At 60.0% G+C, this 20,296-nt stretch overlaps 1 protein-coding gene and 1 long non-coding RNA gene across 7 annotated transcripts in view; one reads left to right on the top strand and one right to left on the bottom strand.

Annotated features, from left to right (window-relative positions):
• The window catches only part of BRD1 (bromodomain containing 1), a 40,163-nt gene extending 32,515 nt beyond the window's left edge, over window positions 1-7,648 (top strand). For 5 of the 6 annotated variants that reach the window (XM_030320956.1, XM_030320959.1, XM_030320958.1 and 2 more), the window contains 5 exons: window positions 3,671-3,806; window positions 4,150-4,277; window positions 4,733-4,842; window positions 5,130-5,284; window positions 6,453-7,648. In XM_030320956.1, coding sequence (XP_030176816.1) covers window positions 3,671-3,806; window positions 4,150-4,277; window positions 4,733-4,842; window positions 5,130-5,284; window positions 6,453-6,636 — 713 coding nt within the window. In that variant the 3' untranslated portion in view covers window positions 6,637-7,648. Of the gene's footprint in view, window positions 1-3,670; window positions 3,807-4,149; window positions 4,278-4,732; window positions 4,843-5,129; window positions 5,285-6,452 lie in introns of those variants that run through there. The other variant, XR_003970109.1, reaches the window with a different exon arrangement.
• Window positions 7,649-16,454: 8,806 nt separating this feature from the next.
• Window positions 16,455-19,573, bottom strand: LOC115517887. Its single transcript, XR_003970110.1, has 2 exons — window positions 19,194-19,573; window positions 16,455-17,572 (listed from the first exon to the last, which is right to left on the bottom strand). It is a non-coding gene; the product is annotated as an uncharacterized LOC115517887 (long non-coding RNA).
• Window positions 19,574-20,296: the final 723 nt, after the last annotated feature.

The following is a 20,296-nucleotide window of genomic DNA, read 5'->3' as shown; positions in this document are numbered from 1 at the left end:
CGGCCGCGGAGCAGGGTACCTCGCCTGCGGCACCTGCCGATGACTTACACGGACAGAGATTCTGACCCCGCCTTCGGCAGGCACAGTACCGGCCCAAAAGGACCGGGGGTCTCGGGCCGGGCACGGGCGCAGGAAGGGACCCGGCGCGAGGCACGCGGCCCAGCTGGAGGATGCGTGAAGCCTCCTTCGCTCGTTAGCACCTTTCTTTTCTGGGTTTCTACCTGGCCTCCCCCCTCCCCTCGCTCTCTCTTTCCCTTCCTGCCGGCTGGTCGGCCCTCAGGGAGAATTGAGCGAGCCGGGCAGCTCGGTCTCTGGTCACCGTGCCCACTGCTGCTGCAGCGAGCGGGAGTCCTGCCCGTGGGGCCTGGAGGTGTCCTGTGGGAGCTTCCCCTGCCACGGCTGCGTCTTCGAGGAGTTGGTCTGGGCAAAAGCAGGGTGGTTGGCATCTTATCTGCCGTGTTTTCGCGGAAAGGTTGACAGATGCACAGGAATGCAGTTCTGTCGCCAGTAGTGAAAATAAAGGTGTAGAAATAGGTTAACCGATGGCCCCAGCGCTTGAGGAGGCCCAGTGCGGTCACCGCGCCCACCCGGCCTCTGAGGCCGGTCCCGCGTCGCATCCCCGACCGTCCTGTTGGGGGAGCCAGGTGGAGCCTGGGCGGTGGCGGGGAGATCACCGGTGTCTACGCTGCGTGGCCCGTAGTGGACAGCAGCGAGCGCGGCCCACCCTGCTCGCTCGGCCTCTCACCGGGTGCCAGCCGGAAGGTTCCTTACGGAGCAGCGAGGCTGTGGCAGGTGTGGGTCTCGGCCGCCTCTCGCCGGGGGCGCCGCCAGCGGCTTCTTGCCACCTGGCTGCCGTGAGCCTTTCACGGCAGAGCTCGCGGCCTCAGGAAGCTTTCTGTAGGGCTTTGCTTCTGGCACTGCTGGTCGGCTGTCTCAGGAGGCCCCTGGGCCCCCCTCCCCACGCGGCCCGGCCCGGGTGTCCCCTGGGAAGGCCTCGACTGGGTGGGGAGCGGCTGGGCCAGGGCCCCGCTGGCTCGGGGTGTGGTGCCTGTGGGGCAGAGAGGGAGGGTCAGCGTGTCCTTTGCCTCCTAAGAGGTCCTCCTGAGGCCCGGGCGCTACGGGGGCACCGGCCGCCTCCAGATGGCCCCCTGCCTTTCAGTCTGGTCTCTGTAGCGTGCCAGTTTGACTTACGCCATTGAAAAAATGACTCCTTGTTGAAATAGTTCTGTTAAAAGCAGGTTTTAGGCTGGGGCTCAGGCGCCGTATGGATGCCTGCTGTCTGCAAATGATCCGTGGGCCCGTCTCTGTGCTGACCCCCGGAACCTGATGTCATTGCAAGTCCTTGCAGGGTCTCCAGGGCGGGGCCGGTGGGCTCCCTGGGCCGCAGCCGGCAGGAGGAGTCTTCACAGGGAGCCTGTCGGCCTGTCGAGGCCAGTGAGGGGGCAGGGAGGCATCGGGGCGCCCCGGCCACCGTGAGGCCTGCTGCTTTGGGCCTGTCCGTGGTGCCTGCCATTCAGTGGGTGTTCGGTGACGTTTCCTGGGCACCGGGAAGAACCGCGTGTAGTAACTAGTCACCGTGGATGTGCGTGTCCTCCTAAATCCTGAGGGAGGTCGAGGGAGACGTGGTCGTTCTCTGGTTTCTCAGACCGAGCACTGAGCCGCGTTTTCATCTCTCCCCCTTAGCGGCTCGTGGGGAGAGTGGCTTCAGCTGGTCCTCGCCAGGCATGCCGTGCAGGTGCCAGGTTCTGTGGTTTGGTTCCGTGGGTGCCGGGCGTCCTTGGCCGTGGCTGCCGCTGCTCGGGCTCCCGGCCTTAGTCGGACCTTTGCCAGGTGCGCTCCGGGTGCCGCCTGCTCGTCCTCTCGCTTTTCCGAGCGATCACGGCAGGACAGGAAGAGGCCCCCTGCAGGACTCTTCCTGGTGCACCTGTTCTCCTCCGGGCCCCGCTCCCCCCCCACCCCCCCACCCCCCACCCCCCACCCCCCCGCCAGCTCTGCTCGGAAAGGCTCAGCTTTGCCGGCCTAAGCGAAGCTGCCCCTAGAAGGCTGAGGGGGTTTAGACGCAGAGTGAGGCCATCGAGAATCACTAGGCCTCAGCTCCAAGTTGATGCTGCGAGAGGCGTGGCCTTGTGGCTGTGCCTTCTGGTTGCCACAGGGTGTGTCCGCACCGGCCAGTCGGGTGACGTCCTGGGGCTTCCCCTGAGGGCGCAGGCTGCGTCCTCATAGCCTCACGGGTTCTGGGTGCTGGACACGCGCCTTCCGGACTGCTGCCCCTTCTCTCGGACCTGGATCCTGCACCCCGTGCTCCCTCCTCCTGTCGGTGTGTCTGGCTTGGGCGGGCTGTCTCTGACTCGCCTGCCTCCGAGTTGGGGTCTCTCTGCTCTTGGGGACCTGCCGCCTTCTGCGTCTCCTGAGACCTCTTGGCCTTGGGGGACCCTGGGGGTCGCTCTACCTCTTTCTGGTCCCCCGGCCCGCTGGCGAGTGTGGCTGGAACCGGCTCTCGGCCCTGGGCCCTCTGCTCAAACTGCTGTATTTTACGGGCCCACGAATGTCCAAATTCCACAAGTGAGTGTAGCACCCCCAGCCGACCCCAGTTTCTGCTAGAAAAATGGGAATTAGATTTAAAAGCGAAAAACAGTAAGTTTTCTTTAAAGCGGGTGCTGTTGAGTCTGACAAGTGGAGCGAGACGTCTGATGAATTTACTTCAGGAAGACGTGGCTTCAGTCTGTGAGCAGCCGCGCTCAGCCACGGCTCGCGTTTTTATTTCTTACCAGCGTCAGAGTTTGTTCGTTGCCCTCGTTTGACGTGTGTTTTTGTCACTGAGAAAACACAGAGAAGCACGTAAGGCAGATGAGAAAATCCCGTAATCTGGCCTCAACTTCTGAAGAACTGGAACGGGATTCTTTTTGGGGGAAGAAACGTGCACGACTGTCTGGTTGTGGGACCCGGAGGGGGCGGCCCGGCTCCCCGTCACCACCCCGTCCCATCCCGGCGCGTGGACAGACGCGTGGACGCGTGGACAGACGCGTGGGTCACGTTTGAGAGCTCTTTTGGAGGGGCTTTTTTGGAGGAAGTGGTTGGACTCTGAGACGTGCCTTGAGTTTCAGACACTTCCCGGATCGTGAGTCGACGGGTTCTGTTCGCTCCCGTGGGCTGTGGGAAGGAAGCCCGCACGTGTGGCCTCGGCCCCGGGTCGCGCCCCCCACCGCATGCTGGTAGCTGCGGTGCTTTGGGACGAGGGCGGCCCCGGCGAAAGAGAGCGCGATTTCTGCTCTGGAGGGTCTCGGGTGTTTGAGGTTCCTGTGTTCCTGGCGATGCGCCCGCGAATGAACCCGCTCTTGGTGGTGGCGTCACCGCCCCGGGAGGGGCCGGTCCCCCCGCGGCGGGGGCTGGTCAGGCGAGTCTGCGGGTCTGGGGAGGAGTCACCGCACGCTCTTGGCTTTGTGGGGCCTGTCGGACGTTTTGTTTCCTGGCAAGAGCACCACCCTCAGACCGGGGTGCTCTGAGCGCCGAGCGAGATGTGTCGCGAAGCACTCGTGTGTCTCCCGTGTCGTCGGCGCCGCGGGGCTGGGGGGTCAGGGAAGAACCGCCGTGGGCCCGCAGACGGGGAGAGCTGTGGCGCGTCGTGGGCCCCGGGGTGCTGAGCTCAGGGGCCCGCGTGCCTGTGTTGCAGGTCTCACCAATGGCTTTGGGGGCGCACGGAGTGAGCAGGAGCTGGGGGGCGCCCCGGGGAGGAGAGCTGCGCCCCGACGACGCTGCGCCTCGGAGTCCAGCATCTCGTCCAGCAGCAGCCCTCTCTGTGACTCCAGGTGGGCACGGCTTGGGGGGCCCGCTCCCACCCGCCCCGTCCCTGGGGGACTGCCCTGTGCCTCTTCACCAGAAATGGGAAGCGTAACCACAGAGGAAATTAATAGCTTTTCAGTCTGTGGTTACGTTTATTCTGTCTTTTCCTCCCGAAGTCTTCCCTTATCAGAAGGGTAGCAAGCGCGGCCCTGCCCGTCTGCCCCGTGGACACCTCTTTGTAACCGGGGCCCCGTGTGGGTCGCCGTGGGGCCCTCGGCCCGGCTTCTGCAGGGCCCGGCTCTGGGGCCACCGCCGGAGGGAGGGGAAGGGGCAAAGCTTTGTGACCCTGCTCCACTCTTCTTCCCAAAGCTTTAGCGCACCCAAGTGCGGCCGGGGCAAGCCCGCTCTGGTGCGCAGACACACGCTGGAGGACCGCAGCGAGCTGATCTCCTGCATCGAGAATGGGAACTACGCCAAGGCGGCCAGGATCGCCGCAGGTGAGCCCGCCTGCCCTCCGTGTCCGCGTCTCCGCGAGGTGGCCGTGGTGTGGGCCGTTCTGCCAGGAGGGCTCCAGCTCCCCACTCCCTGGGCCTCCATCCTGGGGTGTCTGTGCGAGTCTCCCCTTCTCCCATCTCCAACGGGGACAGCGGTCACAGGGGGACAGTGAAAGTTTTACCCTGCGGTTTGTCATTTTTTGTGTGGAATGCTCCATTCCTCTGTGCAGGCCACCCGCACCCGACGTGAGGCTCGTCTGTCATTTGCAGCCGGATGTGGGACGTGGTGGTGGGGGGGAGTGGCTCCCCCAATTCCAGCACCTAGAGGAGCACCAAGGACGGGCTGGTGCTGGCTTGTCAGTGGTGGGGGGGGGGGGGGGGAGCTCTCACTGCAGGAGGCAGCCCCGGGCCGTGGTTGGGCCGGCTGGTCCCTCACGGCGCCCGTTCTCTCTGCCCAGAGGTCGGTCAGAAGAGCATGTGGATTTCCTCCGACGCCGCGGCCTCTGTTCTCGAGCCTCTGAAAGTCGTGTGGGCCAAGTGCAGCGGCTACCCCTCGTATCCGGCCCTGGTGAGCCTCGGGGTTGCGGGGCGTGGGGTTTGGGCGTGGGGGTCCGTGGGGCCGCCCTCTGGGGAGCCAGGGCACCGAGCGGTGTGGCCTTTGCCCCAGGTCCGGGGCTGTCCCGCTGCCCTCGTGGGACGGGTGTCCCGTGAGCGCCCGCCGAGAGCCGCCCGCACAGGGCGTTGGTGTTGGGAGAGCTGCTTCAGAACCCACCTCAAGTCGGAGCCTGGGGAGAGAGCTCCGGGGGCACGGTGGGGGGCTCTCAAACGTGACCCACACGTGTCCTCCCTTGGCAGATCATCGACCCCAAGATGCCGCGCGTGCCTGGCCACCACAACGGGGTCACCATCCCGGCCCCACCGCTGGACGTGCTGAAGGTCGGCGAGCACATGCAGACCAAGGCTGACGAGAGGCTGTTCCTCGTTCTCTTTTTTGACAACAAGAGAAGCTGGTGAGTGCGGGTGCCGGGTACCGAGCTGGCTCAGAGGCCGTGGGGCGCGTGTGGTGTGCGTGGGCCGAGGGCATCCGTGTGGAGGCCACGGGGGGCCCGTCCCCCTCTGCCTGTGAGCCTCTCACGGAGCCGCGTGTGAATAGCCGGGCCCGTGGGGTTCTGCCGCCGGCCCGGCCCGGTCTCTTCGTCTCTTGTGTGTGTGGGTCCCCACGCTGCTCTGGGGTGTGGGCTCCGACCCCAGCGCCCTGCCTGGAGGCCCTCCCTGCTTCAGACCCTGATGGTCCTGGGTTCCGGTGCTGCCCCCCGAGCGCTCACGAGGTGCGCGTGGCCCGTGTCCCCGTTTCTTGGTCTGAAAGCTTGCTGTGCTGATGAGGGGCCCCCGGTGACCCCGGCGTAGGCTCTCTGCCCCCAGGACCGCGGCCCCTGCTGTGCCCGAAGCAGGGCTACCCGGTGTGGGTGGCCGTGGGGGCCCGGCTGCGGGGCGCGGGCCGGGCCCTCCCAGCGCCCCGGGCACCCCCGGCGCTGGCGAGTACGGCTGGGTCGGGTGTGTGCGGCCACGCGCGGCCACCAGCGCTCCGCGCCCCGTGTCTCTCTGCCCCGTGCCGCACTCCCGATCAGACCCCGTGGAGGCCTGTGCCTACCTTGTCTGGTCCGAGGCCCGTCGGCTGCCCCGCGGCCGAGCCCCCTGCCCACCCTCACTCTGTGCATGCACCTGCAGCGTGTGCGTGCGTCAGCGTTCCTGCGCGTGACCCTCGGTGGCCACTCAGGGAAGGCGTGGAAGGCTGCTGGGTGGCGCCTGTCTCCCGCCAGCCTCCAGGATCCAGTGGCCCTGTGGGGAGTGTTGTGGATGAGAGGTGGGGACGACTTGATGGGGACGACTTGATTTTCACGCCTTCCCCGAGTCCCCCGGACTCTCCCGGGGTTGGCAGGAGGGTTGGGCCGTGCCCCTGTCCTGCGGCCCGTGAGGGCTGGCCGATGGGGCCACGCCCTGGGGGGGGGGGGCGCGGGTTCCAGGGCGCGAGCCTCTCTTCCCTCCCTTGGCCGCTGAGCGCCTGACGTCGTCTGCTCTTCCCCACTGGGGGCTCGGAGCTGCCAGGGCATCGTGTCAAGTGCGTCCGAGTAGCTGTGCGGACGGCTCCGACCACTCCGGCTTTTCTCTTTTCAAAAGGCAATGGCTCCCCAAGTCCAAAATGGTCCCCCTCGGCATGGACGAGACCATAGACAAACTGAAAATGATGGAGGGGAGAAACTCCAGCATCAGGAAGGCTGTGAGGGTCGCCTTCGACCGCGCGATGAGCCACCTGAGCCGTGTGCACGGGGAGCCCACCAGCGACCTCAGCGACATCGACTGACCTGCCCGCCTTCCCGTGGCCTTGTCCATAGTGTGGATAAGCTGTATATGCGTGTATATTGTTCCAGACTTAACTTATTCTGATCTCTAGGCCTGGTTCTTTAATTCTCCCTCCCCGGGGAGGGCAGGTTTTATTTCCAAGTTCTCTGTGAAACCGTCCCCGTCTGGGCGCTCTGTGAATGGCGTGGGCGCGTCTGCTGAGCTCCTCCCGTGCCCGGCACGGGTCACGCCGGAGGCTGCACCTGCGTCACTTTCTTTGATCTGTAGCTTTTTTTTAAAGACTTTTGAATGTTTAATAATTTTGTAAATCATACTCTTTACACGGAGTACCACTATTTAATAAGACGGGATGTAAATTTACAATGACAAATGTGTATTTTAAGAAAGAAAATGACATTATTTTGAATGGTACTTTGTGGAAAGAGGTGGAGAATAGATTTATGCTGTGTACATCACTTGCAAATCACCAAAAACACTCCGCCCCCCCCTGTGGGGGCTGGGGCAGGCGCTTACCCCCCCCCCCCGCCCCTCCCCCGTGTCGCCGTCCTCACCGTCCTCGTCCGCCTCCTCCGCCCGTCTGCCCCAGCTTTCCACGGGAGTGCCTCCAGCGGGTTATTTATTGTAGAAAGTGTATTCATTTGCTTTATAATGAAAAATAAATTTGCAAAAGTATATTGATATGCATTTTTATACAGGCACATACAGATTCGACTTGCTTTGGGAGCAGGATGTGTTGGTTGTTGTGTAAATGACTCTGGCTGTGTGTTCTTTGATTTTGTAACTTGTAATCTTTTGTTTACAATGAGGGGCTTTCTGTAACTTGTTTTAATTTAGAACACTTTGGTAGCAATAGAAACTTTGGATACATTTTTGTATGGTACATGTGATGTATATAGAATTAGTACTTTATTTTTATTTTTAAGAGGTAAAGCATTATGTTAGGGGAAAAGGTAGGGTGGGTTTCCAAAAATGCGGTTTTTATATTAAAAAATAAAGTCAAGATTTGGACGGTGTGGCCATTTCATTCCTCCATCGCTAGGATGCCGGGGTGGGCTTGCAGCCCGGAGGCCAGGTGAGGGTCAGGGTCCCAGCAGCCTGTCCCCGGCCACCTCATTGAGGCACGTGACATGCCTTCATCTTAAAATTGTCATGGATGGCATTATTTATTATTTTATCTAATCATATTTTTATTTTAAACTGGTAGTTTAAAATTTTTAAATGTCTTCCCCCCACCCCGCCCCCCCTTCAGTCTCCATTGTTTGTAACATCTCCATAGAAACTTGAAAAAATAAAATGTCTTCCTTTGATCGTCTTGTCCTGTGTCTGACAGACGCTTTCTACCAGCAGCGGCTCCCCCGGGACCACCGGCCCTTGTGGAGAGCCTGTGGCGGGAGGGGGGGGGTGTCGCTGTGGACAAGGCCCAGGCTGCGGTCAGGGAAGGGCCGGGTCTGCCGTCGAGTTGGGAGCTGGGGTTTGCCCCCAGAACTCCCACCTGAGCCCGGAGCAGCGGCTCTGCGAGGTTGCTGGTGATGGTGGCTGGTGGCCTGGAGTGACTGCTCTGTACTACCTCCCCCCCCCCCCCCCCCCCCCCCCCCCCCCCCAGCCCGCTGGTCCCGGTTCTGGTCCTTGTTCCAGTCCCGATCTTGGTCCTGGTTCTGGTCCCGGTTCCGGTTCTGGTCCTGATTCCAGTCCTGGTTCCGGTCCCGGTTCTGGTCCTGGTTCCGGTCCTGTTCCTGGTCCCAGTCATGCTGAAGGTCCCTGAGTCTGAGCAGAGGGAGCTTTTTGTTAGTGGCATCACCTAGAGGGGCTCTTGCCTCCTGGGGCCTGGCCGGTCACCTGGGGCAGGCTGCAGGGGTGTCAGGGAGGAGGGCAGATGGTTCCCCCGTGAGGCCGTGCCCCAGACACCCCCACCCCCACCCCCACCCCCACCCCCACCCCGGGTGCTGCTCTGAAGGTTTCATTAGAAACCAGCCTGGCCCCCGGGGCCCTTCCCTGGGCCACGCTCAGGGCAGGGGTCAGGGACGGGGCTGAGGGAGGTGAAGAGGCTCCTCCTGCCTGCCCCCTGCTGGAGCTGGCACCTGCCATCTCCTTGGGGCTCCGCCGGGCCACCTCCTGGGAGCGGCCCGCTCTGCACCCACCGGAAAAGGGACCATCTGCCCTGCTTGCCCAGGACTTGGGCATCAGCACCACATCCTGGGAGCCTCCTCAGTCCCAGGTCACTCGGGTGGTTGGTCCCTCCACACCTGGGACCCCCAGCAGGCAGCACTCCCCTGCCTGGGCTCTTTTGACCTTTTGGGGCGTCTCCTTGGAAGCCTCCTGGAGGGCCCTTAGCGGGGTGTGGCTGTGCCTTGGCCCAAACCTGGGGCTGGGTAGGGCTGGCGGTGACCAGCTGCCCAGGGCAGAGGGCACCGTTTGGGACCTCTGGGACCCCACTGCCTGCTTGGGTGAAGCACCAAGGGGCCCTGGGCTCTTGTGGCTTCTTTTTTTTTTCCTCTTTTCCTTTCTTGAGCTGTTTTACAACACACGTACGATGTGTCTGTTCCTTCTCCCCCTCCTGGAGTTTATAAAAATGGGATCGTGGTGTCCGCTCTTCAGCTGCTCATTACCTTGTTACTATTTCAAACATGAATCCCAAAGTGAAATGATAGAAACGCAGAAGCAGGTGCAGTGAGACCGTGCTCACCCGTGTGCGGGTGTCAGGCTCCTTGGTCCCTCTGCAGGCGTCCCCGGGGGTGGGGGGCAGTGGCACTTTCCACGGGTTCTTGCTCTTTTCCACGAGGGGGTGTGTGTGTGTGTGTGTGTGTGTGTGTGTGTGTGTTATCTCTGACCCACTTTTCAAGCTGATTTGAGGCATTTCTTGGATTTCTGTCTCTTGCAGGGTGAGTAAGGCAAGGACACCCGTGTCGGGGTCTCCTTTGACTCAGGGTCAAGGGGGTTGGTGTCCAGGCATCCAAGCCCCTGTCGGGCCCTCTCCCTGGCCCCAGGGTCCCGGGTCCGCCCTGCACCCTTGGCCGGTGGAGACAGGCCCCGCCTGGGCAGGGGCGGTTGGGGGTGGGTTGCTGGGAGCTGCTGCTGGGGGCCTGGCCAGAACTGGAGGACCTCTGGGTGAGCGGGCAGGAGAGTCCCCCGGGGCGACTTGGTGTGTTGGTGTGCAAGGGCCCAGCAGACGCGTTGGGAGCCCTGGAAGGCAGGGGCCTGGGCAGCCCGGGGTGGGTAAATGCAGGCACCAACCTCCCCTGGGAGCCCTGCTGGCCTGCTCTCCTGTTAACCCGGTGCAGGGTCCTGCGGTCTCAGCGGACGCTGGCTGGACACGGGGGCATCTGGAGTCACGCCTGGACCCACTCAGCTTCTCCTCGCCGGGTGGTGAGGCTCTGCTCCGAGCGCGAAGCAGCAGAACCACGGCCCAGCCCCTCGTGTCGCGGTGGTGTGGGCGATGCTCACCGTGTGGCTTAGGGCTCCCGCGTCCCCTCTGCCCTGGTCAGGCCCCTTCCCCAGCTCCCCATGGCAGACGGGGATCCCTGTGTCTCCTCTCCCCCTGGTCGTGCCCTCTCTGGGAACCCCCCACCCCCCGGTCCGTCCTTTCTGGGGTCTCCTCCTCGGTGGGAGCAGGCTCTCCTTCCCACAACACCACAGCAATGCTTGTGGCCCAGATCCCAACTGATCCTCCCCGCCCCGCCCCCCTCATTCTCTAGTGAAGTCTTTTGGAATAATGCCTAGATCCCCCTAGGCTGCCCTGTAGCAGGTGAGGCCGAGGAAGTGTCACCGTCACCTCAGAGAAATGCCCTCTGCAGGAGGAGGAGTACTCCTCCCTACTGGTTTCTCTTTTCTACTGGCTGGAATGTGGATGTGGTGGATGGCGCTGGAGCCGCTGTTTTGGGCCATGGAGAATGGCAGAGCCTGGGTCTTCGGGAGGCACGCAGAGCTTTCCTACCGGTCCTGAGACTTTTTTTTTCTTTTTGTGATAGAAACGTACATGTATACCCCTTTAAGGCCGCAATTATTTTTCTTTACAGCAGGTAAACTTCAAATGGGTCAAAATGAAATCATTAAAATTCCAGAAGAAAATCATGAAGTGTCTATAACCGTGGAGGGGGTACAATCTTCTAAAATATGACCGCACCTCCAGAAACTATAAAAGAAAATAGTAATATATTTAGCAAGGTAAAATCAAAAAATTTGTGCATGCGTGGCCCTCCAAAAATCTTTTACAATGTCAAAAGACAATTGGAAAGAGTGTTTGCAATTCAAACCACTGGAAAAGGGCTTTCCTTAATGTATAGAAGTTTACAAATCATGTTCAAAGGATAGAAAAAAAAAGGGCAACTGTGGACTCATTCCACAGAAAAGTATTTAACATGGCCCCAAACATCCAAGAAAATGCTCAACCTTGGTCTCCTGGGGCCCCCTCAGCCCTCTGGGCTGTACCGTCCCCAGGTCCTAAGGACTCTGCTTCTGAAGATGCTCCCACTCGGCCCTTTGGGTACATCTACTGCCCCCCGTCGCGGTCCCACCCCTGGCCCCTGCCCCCACACAGCCGCACACCCCGTGCCCCGCTCAGACACAAGCCAGGGGCCCCCGGCCGCCCACAGGCTTCCCGCTGCCTCCAAGGGTGGTCCCTTCAGCGTCTTTGCCCCGGACACCCCCTCCCGCCTGGCCCCACTGCCCACCCCCCTGCTCCGGGGCATCGGGGCGGTGCAGGTTAGGAGCCGCAGAGGGGAGCCGGGCTTGGGAAGCGGGCAGGAGGCCATCGACAGACTGCTGACCAGCCCCGCCACGGCCTGCCCGCCCGGCGAGGCCGCTGGGCAGGGCGCCTGGAAGAGGCTCGTGCGGGCCCTGGCAGCGGGCTGGGCCGTCTGGGGGCCCTGGGGCTCAGAGGGCTGGGGCACGAGCCAGAACGGTGGCGGGCGCCGGCGATGGGGACTCAGCCCCTCGCTGCCCGAGCCCGGTGCCAGAGGCCGCCCGCCTCCGCCTGCTTTCGGACGAGGCCGGCCTGAGCTGTGGGGGAGGGGCTGGGGGCGGTGGCCAGGGCGGGAGCCCGCCACACGGGTCCTTTCATTTCCTCTAAGGCCTTAACCGTTGCGGCCCTGGTGTTATCACCCCCGTGTTCCAAGTGAGAAACGGGGGGCCGGCGGGGTGAGGTTACGTGCTCCGGGGTGTGGGGGGACCTCGGTGTCCAGTGAGCTCACTGTGGGAGTGACGTCACGTCACTTGGCCGTATTCTCTTTGTAGGAAGCGAGCCTCCAGGCCCCGCCCCGCGGGGACCGAGCCCGAGCCCGAGCCCGAGGGCTCCCACGGCCGCGGGCGTGCTGACCCCTGCCTTCTAAGCCGAGCTCAGCGCGGCCCCCGAGAGCCCTCGGGCCCGTGTGGGTCGCTCCCCACATCCTCCCAGTGACATTTTCCAGACGTAGAGAAGCACGGGTTCGTTTCTCAGGTCGGTGTTGGGTTTAGAAGCCCCCAAGCTCTTTGTTCTGACAGTTAATTGGTCCCGTTGGTTTTCCGTGTAAACCTGCCACTTCCTGTGTGTAATGACGGGTCCGTCTTTTCTTCCAAATCTGTACTTCTTTTACTTTTTTCTTGTCCTATCGCTTTGGCCGGTCTTCCGCTGCCACGTCCCCCCACGTCTTGACCTCTCGGTGGCCAACGCCCGTAGGTCGTGCCCCCCGAGGGTCGGTCAGTGTGCCCTCGTCCTGAGCGGGCCTCCCCTGTCGGGGACCTCCCGTTGTGTGTGCGACAAGTGAGCTCACGGTCGGGAGGGGCCGGCAGGGGAAGACGGGCCGGGACTGGCCGCAGCGAGCCGTGTGGACGGGCGGGACGAGGGCTTGGGGCGGGGAGGGACACTGGTCACCCGGGAGGGAGCCCATGTCTGGCTTGGGGGCACCAGGGACACCAGTCACTGTTCCCCAGACCTGCCGGCCAGGTCCCAGGCTGTGCCTGTCCTTCTCCTGGGGGGGCTGAGCGACACTGTCCCTGCTGGCCACCGGTCCCAGCTCCCTCCTGACCCTGCCCACCCTCCATGCCTGTCTGTCCTGGGCTTTGTGTAAGGCCCACATCCTGGGTGGGCTCCCGCCCGGGTGGCTCTGTCTCTGTCTTCTCCCTTTGACCTCCACTTCTGGCTCCTTCTCAAGTCTCCTGTATCCCGAGACTCCCTTGCTCACTCCTTTCACGCATCCATGCGGGTCCACAGGTGTTTCCTGTGACCTACTGTGTGCCAGGCTCTGCGTCAGGACAGCAGATGGGGACAAAGGGTGAGCGTCCTCTGTCCCCCTCCCAGAGAAGAGCTGAGCAACTAAGGAGTTGCCGGCGTGCAGGGCAGGCTGCCTGGAGGAGGCGTCTTACAGCACGTGCAGGCCGGGGCTGCTCCTGGGCGGACGGCCTGAGGCAAGTGGACCGGCCTGAGGAGGACAGAGGGAGGCTGGGTGGCAGGAGCCCCTCGGAGAAGGCCGTCAGGCCCCCAGATAGGCGGGTGGGGCACCAGGCCGGCCACAGCAGTGGACACCGTCCTGCCCCCACAGGGTCCCGAGGCAGAGGGGCTCGGACAACGCAGCGGAGGAACCACAGGAGGGCGGGAGGAACCAGCCAGGTGGGGCTGTGAGGGTAGGCATCTTGAAATTCTTAATAACTTTTGAGCCAGGGATCTTTTCATTTTGCACCTGCAGGTCACGTGGCCAGTCTTGGGGCGAAGGCAGGCAGGTGCAGAGACCCCAGGCGGGACTGTGTTCGGAGCACTCAGCGAGGGGGCCGTGGGGCAGGCGGAGAGGGAGAGGGGCTGGTGGGGTGAGGCCGGGAAGTCACCTGCCGGGGCCTGAGCAGGGTGACACCATCTGAGCTCCGTGGGGGCCTCGTGGCCACGAAGAGATGGCTCCGGAGGGCAGGGGCTCGGGGGCGCCTGGGGGCTGCCGGGCCGCGGGTGTGTGACGGGTGTGTGGAAGGGTGGGAGTCGCGGAGGACGGCGAGGTTCTGCGAGCCGCCCTGCCGCCTGGGGGCCGCGTGCTGCTGGCGGGCGGCGGGGTAGGGGGTCCTCGGGTTGACTTGGAGAGGGGGCGGGCCGGGAGGCGGAGCAGGGGGCGGGGTTAGAGGCGGTGATGGGCCCTCCCCCACTCTCCTGCGCAAGCACATGGCTCGCCCAGCCTGGAGACAGGTCTGTGCCCGGCTGGTGCAAGGGCAGGCCCGGCGGGGCCCCCCTTCTCGACTCCAGGCGGTGTGAGAAATCGGGGCGCACCGGAAGTCCTCCTGATAGATTCCCACAATCAACTGAAAACAAAACGCACGATCTTTTCTTCTGATGAGGAAAGGCAGGTTTAACTGGAGCTGGTCAGCAGTGGGGCCAGAGCCAACGCAGAGACGTGGGTGGAGGATACGCTTGAAGGCGTTTGAAAACGATCGTAATTCCCCAAACGATGTGCATCGTGACGCCTTCGTGTTGCGAACGTGGAGCGACGCTGACGCCTTGGCCGCCGGAGCCCGGCACCCCCACACGGCGCACTTCTCCATCTCGTGGTCGCTATGCCTTCGTTAAGTCATGTCGGGGGTGGCGTTTGCTGTCATGCTTACAGCGACTGTCCCAGGACGTGGTTCTGGGAGCTGGGAGGTGGGGCCGCGGGTGGCTGGGGATGGGGGGGCCAGGCGCCGCTGCCTCGTGGGACCCCCACCAACCCTGCTGACCCCACGTGCGTCATTCCACTCTCGGGGATGGCCCGGACCCGTTATCTCTCCCACTTCCTTCCCGTAAGGTCTCAGAAGCCAGCCCAGCCGCAGTCCGCGATGGCTCTTGGTGCTGTGAGTGTCGAGTAGCGTCGAGGTGCCCCGTGGCATTGGCCAGGCTGTCCTCGACTCCACTGAGGTTTCTCAAAGGCCATTGGAGCCCTGGACCTAGACACCAGCTGCATGAGTGGTGGTGCTCACTGTCCTTTGCTGTGAAACCAAACAGCCACAGAAGCAGCAGCTCGGGCAACGCTCGCTTACCGTCTCGGGGTGTCTGCGGTTGGGCGGCCGGGCACACAGGCTGGGTCCCCCGCACAGGACTCGCGCGGCTGCCATCTTGTTGGGAGCTTGGCTGGGGAGGACGGGCTCCGTGCTCACTCAAGATGCTGGCCCCATTCAGTTCCTCTCTGTTGTAGGACGGTGGCTCTGGTTTCTTGCCAGCTGTTGGCCAGAGACTGCTCCGTGGTCCCAGCATGTGGTGCTCCCAGTGAGGCTGCCTCCCTCAGCCGAGGAGAGAGCAACCCAGGAAGATGGGGTTGCAGTCCAACATAATGTGACCACGTGCACAAATCCGTGTACCCCCATCACTCTTACCATATTTTCTTGGTTAGAAGCAAGTCACGGGTCCCACCCACACTCAAGGGGAGGGAGCCACACAAAGGCATTGACACCAGGATGTGAGGATCTGGTGCTTGTCTGCCAGGCTCCTTCAGGCGGGGCTTACCACCCAGTGGTTTGAGCCCCCTGCACAGCTCCATATGCCTCCTGGGGATGGAAAGGCCATGGCACCCCTTGCTAGGTTTGCCAAACTGGCCTGAACCTCACCTCGCTCCCTGCCCAGCTCCTTCTCCCTGCCCTGCCTCACTTTCTGGGCCTGGTGTCTCTCCCTATAATGCCTTCCCCTCCTTGACTGCCCTACCTGTCAGCAAATGTGGACATGTATGCGCCTAACAACAGAGGGTCAAAATATATAAAGCAAACCCTGACAACACTGCGAGGAGAAATGGACCAGTCTGCTGTTAGAGTTGGAGATGGCCACGACCTCTACCAGAAGTGGACGGAACCAGCGAGCAGAAAGTTGTAAGGGTATGGTGGAACTCAACAACACCGTCAGTCAACTGGATATAGTTGACATCTGTAGACAACTTCATCCAACAACAACAGAATACACATATGTCTCAAGGTCACATGGAACATTCACCAAGATTGACCAACATTCTTAACACCTTAACAAAAGCCTAGAAATCACACAAAGCTTGTTCTTAGACCACAATGAAATTAAACTAGAAATCAGTAAGAGAAAGATAGCTGGAAAGTCCCCAAATAGTTGGGGAATAAACAACACATAGGTCAAGGAAAAGTCTCAAGAGAAATTTAACAATTTAAATGACAATGGAAATACAAGTCACCAGAATTGGCAGGATACAGCAAAAGCAGGATTTAGAGGGGCTTTTCTAGAAGAAAGCACATGTTAGATAAGAAAGAAGATCTAAAATCAATAATTAAGCTTTCACCTCAGGAACCTAGAAAAAGGAGAGCAAATTAAATCCAAAGTAAGTCGAAGAAAACAAACAATAAAAAACAGAGCAGAGGGGCTCCTGGCTGGCTCAGTCGGTGGAGCATGTGACTCTTGATCTCAGGGTTGTGAGTTTGAGCCCTGTGTTGGGTGTAGAGACTACTTAAAAATAAAATCTTAAAAAAAAAAGAAACAGAGAAGTTAATTAAATTAGAAATAGAAAAATAAAGAGAAGATTAGTGAAACTCAAAGTTGGTTCTCGGAAAAGATTAATAGAATTGATAAGCCTTTAGGCAGGCCAACTAAGAAAAAGAGAGAGAGAATACACAAGTTACTAATATCAGAAAGATGGTTCGTCACTACAGATCCCATAGACATTAAAAGGATAATAAAGAAATGTTAATGAAGAACTCTATGCCACAAGTTCGAGAGCTTTGATGAAATAAACTAATCCCTTGAAGGATGGGATCTACGAAAAAGCACACAGGAGAGATAGACGATCTGAATAGGCTTATATCTACTAAAGAAATTAAATCAATAACCTATAAGTTTCCAAAACAGAGAGCACCAGCTCCAGATGACTTCACTGGTGGATTCTAGCAAACATTTAAGGAAGAAACTTTATCAGTTTTCTACAATCTGTTCCAGAAAATAGAAGCAGAGACAACACTTTATAACACGTTCTATGAGGTCACATTACCCTACTACCAAGACAAAGTCATTACAAGAAAAGAAAACTCAGACCGATATTTCTTACCAACATAGATGCAAAATGATTAACAAAATATGAGCAAATCAAACCCAACTCATAGGCAGGCGAGGCTAGATCAACATTCGATAATCAATAAATGTACGGCATCACATCGTCAGGCTAGAGAAGAAAGACCACGCGATCATACTTGTAGGTGCAGAAAAAATATTTGACAGAATCCAACACCCACTTATGACAACAGCTCTCAGCAAAACAGGAATAGGAGCGATCCTCCCCAACTCGGACAAAAAACCCACAGGGAGCGTCATCCCTGATGCTGAGAGACTAGACGCTTTCCCACTTGTGTTTGAAGGCTCAGGGCAGAGTCACCACCTCCAGGAAGGCTCTGGACACCCTCTCCCTCTCCCTCGAGTGAGGGGCCTCTCGTCTAGGGTCCACAGCGACTTGTCATCTGTATGTCCGCTGCTGCTCTAGGCTGTGAGCTCTTTGATGGTGGGCTCGCCGTCCCTGAGCCTGGCGGGGGACTCTGTGCAGCAAATGGGTGCTGAAGGAGGGGTGACGCCACCCCAGAGGAATGAGGTCAGTTCCGCAGGGCAGTCCAGGCAAAGAGTTTTTGGAAGGAGGAGCCAAATCTGGGTGAGGGGCAAGGTTTAGACGTTTACTGACCGGTGTCAGAACGCAGCGTAAAAGGGATTTATACAGCACGTTGCCTTTTGAGTGTGGCTTCTCTCCCTCAGCCCGACGCCTCGGAGACGCATCCACTTTCCTGTTTGCCTCGGAAGTTCATTCTGCTGGATTCCACCGTACGGACACCTGGGATTATTTTCTCAGTAGCTTTGGGTTGTTTCCGGCACTTGCCACGTGCACGTACAGATCACGTGGAGGGTGTGTGTGTTCATTTCTCTTGGGTCAACACCCAGGAACTGGCGGCTGATATGGCAAGCGTATGTTCGACTTCATGAAAAAGCGCCAATCTGTTTTCCAAACTGGCTGCCTCATTTTACGTTCCTGCCAAGGATGGGAGAGACTTCTAGCAGCTTCGCTTCCTTGCCAGCACTTGGTATTTCCAATTTTTTAGAGAAATAATGGTGGAGAGTTTCCCCAATTTGATGAAAACTACAAAACCACACATTTAAAAATCTCAATAAACTCCAAGCACATGAAGAAAAGCACATGTCAAGGTGCACTGCTTAAAACAAATGCTAAAGAGAAAAATCCCAGAGGCGGGCAGAGGGACGCAGGTAAAAACGACAGGCGATTTGTCTTCAGAAACCACGCAAGCCAGAGGACAGTGGCGCCACATTATTAAAATGCGGCAAGACAGATGCCGCCAACCTAGGACTCTATCCTGTCAAAATATTTCTCAAAATTGCAGGCGAAATAAAGACTTTGTAGACATATGAGACCTGAAGAATTCGTCACTAGGACGCACAACGTGGCCACGAGGCCGTCTGCTCATTTTGCGGCTGCCGCGGCTCCGACCTGGGTCTCGGTGTCCGGCTGTGGGGGACACTGGCCCGTGGCTGCCCTCCTGAGGCATGGACGCCAATACACAGAGCCCGGACAACCAGAAAGACGACCTTTCTTGGGGGAGCCAGGGACCCCGAGACGGTCCGTTCCCTGACCCGCACCCCGACACTGGAAGGACCCACAGCACCGAACTTGGTCTCCTCCCGTTGGGGACACCAGGCTTGCTGGCTACCGGCTCTCAGTTGTGTCCCGTTACATCGCTGTCCGTCCTGCTCGTCTCGTGAGTATCCAGCCGTCGGCCCCCCGGAGTCCAGACAGTTGGCGGTTCGAACCTCGTTCCAGGCCCAGCCGCCCCCGTGCCCACCCGCACAGTTCAGTGCTAGCGCCTCCTGGGCTCAGGTGGAGACCCTCCCCACCCCCCCCACCCATCCCCACACCGGCTTCACCCCATTCCCACGCTGCCCCACCCCTCCCCACCCCTCCTCACCCCTCCCCACCCCTCCCCACTCCTCCCCACCCCTCCCCAACCCTCCCCACCCCTCCCCACCCCTCCTCACCCCTCCCCACCCCTCTTCACCCCTCCCACCCCTCCCCAACCCTCCCCACCCCTCCCCACCCCTTCCCACCCCTCCTCACCCCTCCCCACCCCTCACCATCCACCCCATCCCATATTCACCCCCTCCCCATCCCTTCCTACCCCTCCCCAACCCCTTCCAACCCCTCCCCATGCCTCCCCACCCACCTCCATCCCATATTCACCCCCTCCCCACCCCTCCCCATCCACCCCCATCCCATATTCAACCCCTCCCCATCCCTTCCTACCCCACCCCACCCCTCCTCACCCACCACCACCCCATATTCACCCCCTCCCCACCCCTCCTCACCCCCCCCACTCCTCCCCACCCCTCCCCACCCCTCCCCACCCCTCCCCACCCCTCACCATCCACCCCATCCCATATTCACCCCCTCCCCATCCCTTCCTACCCCTCCCCAACCCCTTCCAACCCCTCCCCATGCCTCCCCACCCACCCCCATCCCATATTCACCCCCTCCCCACCCCTCCCCATCCACCCCCATCCCATATTCAACCCCTCCCCATCCCTTCCTACCCCTCCCCACCCCTCCTCACCTCTCCCCACCCCTCCCCACCCCTCCTCACCCCAGCAGGAGCCCTTTCAGGCTCAGAGGCTGTAGTTTCATCTGAGGCTTTGGTCTTGATTCTTGTTCTCAGTGGGAAACGCACCCAGGTGAGCTTTGGAGCAAGCTAAGGGTGTTTGAATCCTGCCTGTTCCTCCGGGAGTCCTGCCAAGTCGGCCACAGGGTCTGTCTGCTTGTCCCCAGCACACGTGGGGCACACACAGCCTGGAGTGTGAGATGGGGCCACATCCGGCTTGGCTCCCGGGGGCATCGGCATTTTGGACCCTTTCCTCCTGCAGCCCCGATCACCATCTGACATCAGCGTCACCCTTCGGAAACAAATGCTGCCTGTCGGGTCAGGCCAAATGCCAAAATGTGCAACGTTCACTGTTTAGAAAGTCTAACAAGGGGGCGCCTGGGTGGCGCAGTCGGTTAAGCGTCCGACTTCAGCCAGGTCACGATCTCGCGGTCCGTGAGTTCGAGCCCCGCGTCGGGCTCTGGGCTGATGGCTCAGAGCCTGGAGCCTGTTTCCCATTCTGTGTCTCCCTCTCTCTCTCTGCCCCTCCCCCGTTCATGCTCTGTCTCTCTCTGTCCCAAAAATAAATAAACGTTGAAAAAAAAAAATTAAAAAAAAAAAAAAAAAAAAAAAAGAAAGTCTAATAAGACCCCAGCTCTCGGCTCCTCCCAGATCTTCACTTAACTTGCTTATCTTGATCTCCGAGGATGTGGTGAAATTTGCTCCTCTGCAAGTTCACACCTGTCAGGCCTCAACACTCAGCAGGTGCAGACTTAGCAGGTGGCCCTGGGACTACGGGGACACCCACCCTACAGCCCGCCCGCTGCTGTCTCCGAGAAAACACTTTGAAGAGATTCTAAAAACAGTGTGTCTGCCTCGATTATACCTCGAATCCTAATTAGTGGTCCACTTCCAGCTTTGTAGACAAATAGTTATTTCAGTCTCTCCCCGTGCGGTGATCACAGGTGAATGAGGATGCTCTACTTCTCCGCGTCTGTGGGAACGAAGTCGCCACCTTCAAATACCCTATTACTTTCCAGGTTATCCTGTTGGAGTGCGGGGGCTGCAGGGAGGCAGGAGGCACTGAGTGTGTGCTCGCTGGTCAGCAG

The sequence above is a fragment of the Lynx canadensis genome, chromosome B4 (assembly GCF_007474595.2).
Source record: "Lynx canadensis isolate LIC74 chromosome B4, mLynCan4.pri.v2, whole genome shotgun sequence".
Taxonomy (NCBI): domain Eukaryota; kingdom Metazoa; phylum Chordata; class Mammalia; order Carnivora; family Felidae; genus Lynx; species Lynx canadensis.
This window is presented reverse-complemented; position numbering and strand designations above follow the sequence as displayed.